General features: G+C 38.4%; 1 protein-coding gene across 6 annotated transcripts in view; it reads left to right on the top strand.

Annotated features, from left to right (window-relative positions):
• LOC110284272 (methyltransferase-like protein 4) overlaps positions 1-7,748 on the top strand; it is a 26,796-nt gene extending 19,048 nt beyond the window's left edge. For 4 of the 6 annotated variants that reach the window (XM_021149996.2, XM_021149991.2, XM_021149994.2 and 1 more), the window contains one exon: positions 3,090-7,748. In XM_021149996.2, the coding sequence (XP_021005655.1) occupies positions 3,090-3,235 (146 nt within the window). In that variant the 3' untranslated portion in view covers positions 3,236-7,748. Of the gene's footprint in view, positions 1-1,713; positions 1,769-3,089 lie in introns of all 6 variants that reach the window. The other 2 variants (XM_029471509.1, XM_029471507.1) reach the window with 2 other exon arrangements.
• Positions 7,749-7,967: the final 219 nt, after the last annotated feature.

Here is a 7,967-nt window from a genome sequence, read left to right as displayed (position 1 = left end):
TTTGGAGGCTGATTATGGGATGGATACCCGGGTATGGCAGTCTCTAGATGATCCATCCTTTCGTCTCAGCTCCAAACTTTGTCTCTGCAACTCCTTCCATGGGTGTTTTGTTCCCAATTCTAAGAAGGGGCAAAGTGTCCACACTTTGGTCTTCGTTCTTCTTGAGTTTCACATGTTTTGCAAGAGAAGATTTAGTCTTGCCCTAGTATATAGATTGCAGTTTGGCTGTAGTGCCAGTAGAGGGCAGCACAAACACATTTTTAGAATCAAAACATATCAACCCCAAGTTGTATTTGTGGGGAAAATCTGAATGACTCAATATAGTTAATTCTCAAGCTTTGATTATGTAGTAATATACAACAAATATTTGTAGTACTTTTTGTTTTTGAGTTCATGTAAGTTTAGTGTATGTATTTTAACTTAGACAGGTACAAGTTAAAGCTATTAGAAAATAACTCAAAGATTCTTGTGGTGCATTTTACAGTGAAATTAAAATCCTAGGGGTTTACATGATACATAATTTGTACATAGTACTTAGAATTTTTCATATGAATCTTAATAAACTGATTTATGTATACTCAAAACATGAACTGTTCTCTTTTGCTTCAAAACCTCAAAATGTATCTTTTAAATTAAATTATAAATATTTTAGAACATAAAAGTAAAATACAAGTATACAATATATTTTTTTTTAAATTGTAAAATACTTTTTATATGTATAGGGTGTTTTGTTTATATGTTTATCTGTATACTTTATATATCCCAGATGCATCCAGAGGCCAGAAGAGGGCATTGCATCCCCTACTAGAGTTACAGATGGTTGTGAATTACCATATGGGTGCCAGGAATTAAATCCTGTTCTTTTATAAGAGCAGCTAGTGTTTATTTTGTTTGCTTGTTTTGTTTTTATTGAAAACCTCCCTTTCTCATACATCTGGATCATAGTGTCACATACCAGCCCTCCCAACCCCCCATTCTTCCCACTTTTCTCAGTTCCTCCTCTCCTATCCCCTCTTGATCCCTTCCCCTTCCATTTCTCATCGAAAAAGAACAGGTCTCAAAGAGACAACAACCAAACATGACAAAGTAAAATATAATAATATTAAGCAAAAACTATTACATCAAAGCTGGACATGGCAGCCCAACAGGAGGAAGAGTCCTAAGAGCAGGCAACAGTCAGAGACCCACTCTCACAGTTGAAGCAAGTGTTCCTAACCACTGAGCCATCTCTCCATCCCTATCATTAAGAGAACATCTTTATGCCAAAAGACTGAGGAACTGAAGTAAACTCTTCCATTACTATACCTTAGACCATGTGATGGTTTGTATATCCTTAGACCGGGGAGTGGCACCATCTGGAGGTGTGGCCTTGTTGGAATAGGTGTGACCTGGTTGGAATGGGTGTGTCACTGTGGGTGTGGGCTTAAGAGCCTCACCCTAGTTTCCTGGAAGTCAGTCTTCCACTAGCAGCCTTTGGATGAAGACATAGAACTCTCAGCTCTGCCTGCGCCATGACAGCCTGGATGCTGCCATGCTCCCACCTTGATGATAATGTACTGAACCTCTGAATCTGTAAGCCAGCCCCAATTAAATGTTGTGTTTTATAAGACTTGCCTTGGTCATGGTGTCTGTTCACAGCAGTAAAACCCTAACTAAGACAGACCATATTAACTTCTAGAAATTAAAAGGGAGATTTTGGGTTTTGTCCTTTAGGTCTCTAGGGAAATCTTCCTGTTTCAAGTTGCCCAGTGTTTAATTCCATATTTATGTAAGTAGAATCTTTTATATCAACATTGAAACTTATCAAAACCTAAATTTGAGTTAATTCAATTGCAGGCAATAACAGCTTTTAATTTCTCTTTGATTTTTGATAAGTAATAATATTACTCTCAGACAAAGAACATTCTGAAATTCAAAATGTTTTTAATAATAGTGTAATAATTTTATTAATTATTTGAGAGTTTCATAAGATATAATTTTATCCTATTTACTTCCTCTCTCTCCCCAGCTTCTCCTAGGTCCACTCCTGCTATATTGTGTTTTAAATTTTACAGTGTTATCTCTTAAATCTTTCCGTTATTTCTAGAGAAGCCACAGGACTGGAAGTATCTGTCAGGGGTGGAGTGCTTGGGTAGCTTTTGCAGAGTCTTGGGCTGGATCCTTACTTCCTAAGGAGAAAAGAAAACCTGCTGAAGCCTGCCTGTCGTTCTTAGAATTTGATAGGCTTCTAAGACCAACCTAACATAGCAACCTTGAACTGTGTTCTATGTGCTAAAGTACTTTCTTCCTGGAACTATTTTTATGTCCAATTCCTGTTATGTGGTTAGTAGAGCAGCCAGAACATGATCGGGGTTATAGTGATTTAGTTGTTTGTCCTCTAAGTGTACGGGCTTTTAAAACAAGTTGCTGTGGCCTTCCTTTCTCTCAGGCAGTGTGGACCACAGTTATATAATGTTTTCTTCAACCAAAGATGGTTTTTCAATGTAGTAGTTATGGATATTTAGATAAGGACTCCTTATTTGAATGGCATGGTGGAATTTAGGCAAAGAGCTACAGTGTGAAAGCAAGAGAGAGTCTCAGTACTTGCAGGTTACTGCTGTGGGGCTGTCCTTGATATTTTCCAATACTTGGTGTCTGTGTACAGCTCTTTGCTTAATTCTTTCACTAATGTATGTGTTAAAACTAAACTTACAGCTTATATTCTGTTTTAAAGCAGGTTGTCTCTATATTGTTTTTGTGTGTTTTTTTTTTTAAATGAATGGATTGCATTTGTTAAAACATAAAGTAAATTAGTTCTCAGGAGATGTGTAAGAGTATTGGAAAACTGGAGAGTCAGTATGTGGGCATTGCAGCCAGCCCTTGCGTCTCATCTGCAAATGAAAAGCATTAAATCAGAGCCAGTGCAGGCTCCTGAGGCTGCAGATGCTTGGTCCTCTGGCTCCTGACATGAATAGCAGAGCAGCCATGACATGTTTGACTCTCATTTGCTATCTGTTTTAAAAACTGAAATATTCACCTGTTCTACTCTTCCCTGCTTTTTAAAAGAAAAATCTGTTTCTTAATATTGATTTTTTTTTTCCCCCTGACAGAAGTTCTGAGAGACTACATCAAGCCAGGTGGCCAGTGCTTGGAATTGTTTGCTAGGAATTTACAGCCAGGTTGGATGAGTTGGGGCAACGAAGTCCTCAAGTTTCAGCACATGGATTATTTCATTGCTCTGGAGTCCGGATGCTGACTGTAAAAGTTGTGCTGTCTTTACCTCAGCTCCTTCCTTCAAACTTATTTCTCCTTGTACCAGTCAGTGTGCTTAGACATATGAACTTTTACACCATTCAGTGTACCCAGAAATATAAATTTTATACCAATCAATGTGCATAGAAATATACATACATCTCCCACAGCCCTTTATAGTGAGTCTCTTCCTTCCTTCCAGGATCTCTGGCCAACAGTGGTTTGTTTTCTTACGTTAGTATTTCCTAACGTTGTGTCTGGCTTCTTCCACTGAGCATTCAGGAAAACCACTGACACTGTATATAAACTACTCGCTGCTTACTAAGGTGATTGTTAGACTGAAAGTACTTGGACAAGCTTGCTTCACCTACCCACTAATTTCATCAGACATTAATTTTGAGGTTTGTTCATCTTTTGAGGGCATAAGACTAATATCTTTTATTATTCCTTTAAACTGCCAGTTGAATACAAGGCTCATTGAATTATTAAGTATATTCCTTTAAGCTTTCTATGGAGTTTTCCTGTCTAAATTTTTTGATTTGTTTCCACGCACCAGATATCCTGACCTGCACCTGACTTTCTGCCTTAAAAATAAAACCAAGGGCACACCTAGCTTGAGACTAGCTTAGTTGTTGCCCTTGCTCTGCCCTCCATGTGGGATTTACCTACTGTGTCCATTCCAGTTCTCAAACTCATCTTCCCTGGGGTCCCAAGTCTCCCTTTTCAAGCTCCCAACTCTAGAGACAGTTCATCTATTGGGATGGACACTCACAATGTAGCCCAGGTTGGCCTTCAACTTTAATCTTCTTACATTGGGTTCCAGGCATGCATCATCATACCAGGCCCTAGATGTAAACCCTGAAAAAATTTTTAGTTTTAAGAACACATGAGGTTAAGGCTTTTCTACTCATATGATTCAAAAGACTGTAACGATTTCAAAGGGCTAGTCTATGTTTTTCTTTTTTTCTTCTTCTTTAATTTTTAAAAAAAGTACTATTTTTATGTATTTGGGTGTTTGTATATATGTATGTGCACTATGTATGTGCCTGATGCCTGCATAGGCCAAAAGAATCATTAGATCCCCTGGAGGGATGATTGTGAGCCACCATGTCCTTTAGAAGAGCAACCGGTGTTCTAAACTGCTAAACCACCCTCAGCCCTGGGCCTCACATTCTTTGAAGGAGTTTCTATGTCCCCTCACCTTTCCAGTCATGTACCACCAACTTGTTGTGGGCTTGGGGTTTCCCACTTGCACCCGTTTCTGAAATGTCTCTGAGAATTAATTGTTTATGAATAAATTCCTAGGCCATAAGTTTTGGCTCATTTCCCAACTAACTTGTAACTTATATAATCTGTTTGTTCTAGTTTGTGTCTGCCACATGGTTGGTTACCTCTCATCAGTTTCATATGCCCGTCTCCTCTTAGTCCAGGTGGCCGATCTTACTGCTCTTGGATCTTTCCCAGATTTCTTTATTTCTCTGCTAGATATCCCACCTTCTATTTCCTGCCTCAGCTAATAGGCCATTAGGTTTTTATTGACAGGTGATGCTTCTACACAGTACATAAGAGATTTTCTCTACAACTTGTCACATCCTCGGTAATTTGTGTTGTACCATTTGCTAATGGACCTGAGATGTTTATTCATTTTCATTTTTAAAAATTTTATGCTTATAGTGTCTTGTTTGCATGTATGTATGTGTGCTAAATGTGTGCCTTGTGTTAGTAAATGTCAGAAGATGATGTTGGATACTCTAGAACTGTAGTTACAGGTGGTTATGAGCTGCCACAGGTGTGCTAGGAATTTGAACAGCAAGTACTTTTAACCATAGAGCTGTCTCTCTATCCCTGAACCTGAGATCTTAACAGTTGTATTAGCTCCTACTCAAAGGGCTCATTGTGTGTATGTTTAGAATATTTCTTACATTATCATGGAAACATATACCCTTTTCAGTGTACTTCAGCATCACATAGCATTTGTTTCCTTAAGTTCGTGATACAGTGTTTCCTGTTAGAGATTTTATAGGTAAATTGATAGCCTGAGAGAGGTTTAAGATCTAATGGGCTGGTAACAACTTTGACTAAGCCATTGGGTTTATCTACTCAGTCACATTTTAAGGAAGTTCTACAACACACTTGAGTACAGGTATTAAAAGGGCGAGATTCCACAACCCAACTCATGTTGTCTGTTAATCTCTGTTTGGCTGTATGACCAACCCAAAATTCTACAGTCTTAATTACGAGTTCAGTTACTAATCTACTTGAGTTTGATGACAAGTCAGAACTGTATGGTGTTGAATCACACAGCCAACCTTTTCTGTGTAAATATTTTTAGAGCTAATCTAGATCTCCCAGTTCCTGTGAACTTGAGTTAGATCCACAGATTTTCCCCCCAAGATCAATCCAAATTCTTGGACCAGGTAAGAACAGATGACTTGTAGGACTGGAGAACAGAGAAGCAACATTGTCCACACTGGTCTTTCAGGTTTGACAGGCCTAGTATTCAGTGTTGACAGCAGGCTACCTACAGTGACAGCTCAGGGAAGCAAATGGTGGGTGGCAGTATGAGAATTGTTTTATTCTTTGTTGTTAAAAACAATATAGCATCCAGATGTTTTGTCATTTAACACAGGCTGGTTTTGAACTTGCTATGTAATTAAGGCTCGTACTTTTACCCAATAAACCTGGCCTAAAAATCATCTTTACTAGAGAAACATACAAACTTATGCAACACAATATATAGATACCAGCACCATCTCAGATATATAATCCAAAAGGCAAAGCCCCTTGGGTTCCATGTGATGGTTATTTTTGATATCATACTTCATTGATTGAAAGTGCCTTAAGAGAGTCACAAACCACATCTAGTGTGCCTGAGAATGTTCTCAGGGAGTATTCACCAGGGAAGAAACTCCTGCTGCATTTGTGAGGCTCCATATGATTTGCTAGGGGTCCATGTGAAATAACAGGAGAAAGAGGAAAAAAAAAAAAACAAAAACAAAAAAACAAAAAACAGCTGGCATGACCATACTTTTGCTCTCTGGCTGTCATGTAAACCGCACAGCTTTGCCATGCTCTCCCTTCCCTATCCTACCCCACTATAATGGACTAAACTGAAAACTGAGCAAAACTGAGCTTTCCTTCCCTTAAGTTGTTTATGTCAGGTGTGCTGACCCAGGGATGAGGAAGCTAAAATGGTTTCCTGGTACTTTGAGCAGATTGCAGCTTACTCTCCCAGTTGTTACTCATGACTGTGACAGCAGCAGCAACAGAACACAGGTGTGCACTTCTGCCATGGAGAAGCAGCAGCATTAGGAAATCCTGTTTCTCCTTTTAAGCATCTGTCTCCTCCACCTTTCCCAGCACTGGTTAGTATCGATGTACCTGGTACTGGCTCACTTCTGGATGGGATTTGCATCCAGAGTCTGTTAAGATTTGCGTTTGTTGTACACTGCTGCAAAACCAGGAGAAAGCTGAGCTCAACAGCAGAGGGGCAACTGTCAGGCCACAGCTGGGCTGCTTTTGGAGCCTTTCAGTGTGGCTCAGATAATTTCTCTCTTCTTGTTTATAAGGTTATATGAGGTAGCATACCAATGCATGGCAGACCAAACATACCAAAGCATGTGCCAAAATATGCTTTGGACTGAGGTTGATTATCAGAAAAAAGAAAAAAATCCCTGCCTTGACCTCATTTGTTAGAAAGCAGGATATGAGTTTATAAAGATGGCTGTCCTTTCTCTATAAGGAAAGACTGAGGACTGAAGTGTATCATTAGCTTGAAGGAATTCTATGTCCTTATCATCCTGGGGACAATACCTTTCTATCACCAGCACTGGCTTCTCCACATCTCATAAGGTAAGAGATTCAGATCCTTTCCCTTTGTTTTAGCTCTTCTCTGGTTTATTATTCTCTGTTGAAGATATTGTTCTAAACCAGACTGCTAAGCCACTTGTGGGAATTTCTTATTCCCTGGGTAACTCCTGTGTGGGTTTGAAATACACATGTTAATAAGCTTCTGTTTGTTTTTCTCTTGTTAATCTGTCTTTTATAGCAGAGGCCCCAGCAAAGAATTTATACAGATAGAGGGAACATTTTCCCCTCCCTCATACATACCACATTGAAACTGCCAATCTATAATGACTGAATGAGCACACTCTTACCTTAATATATCTGTGGACTTAAATGAATAGACATGACTTGTGTAAGAAATTAGCAGACTGCCACTGTGGAGTGGGGCAGGAGCTTAGGGATCACTAAGAGGGAAAATGAAGGGGCACATTGATTAAATTTCATTCTATTTCCTAACTCAGGCTAGTGGTTGTAATGTTGTTAAGAGACAATAGGCAACAGAACGTGCTATTTCAGAAGAGTTACAAAGACACATTGTCCTCTAGATTGTAAACTTAAAAAAAATAGATATGATGAATGTACATGATTTCGTCAATTTAATAAAATGATATTAAATTTACTGATGAATTAAAGACTTGTTTTTCTACATTACCCATTTAAAATAAATTACAGTATTTAAAACATGCAGTTTTTGAGTTTTTAATTTATGTGTATTTACATGAAGTCACCATTTTATAAGATAATAAACAACTTAATTTAGTTATATAATATTCATTACAACCTGAATTTTCTCATAGACCTTTATAACCCACCCATAGACCATGAATCTGTATTATAGGATATTTGATTACTGTAAATAGAAAAAGTAAATGTGAGCAAGTTGTAAAAGC

Source organism: Mus caroli, chromosome 17 (genome assembly GCF_900094665.2).
Source record: "Mus caroli chromosome 17, CAROLI_EIJ_v1.1, whole genome shotgun sequence".
Lineage (NCBI taxonomy): Eukaryota > Metazoa > Chordata > Mammalia > Rodentia > Muridae > Mus > Mus caroli.
This window is presented reverse-complemented; position numbering and strand designations above follow the sequence as displayed.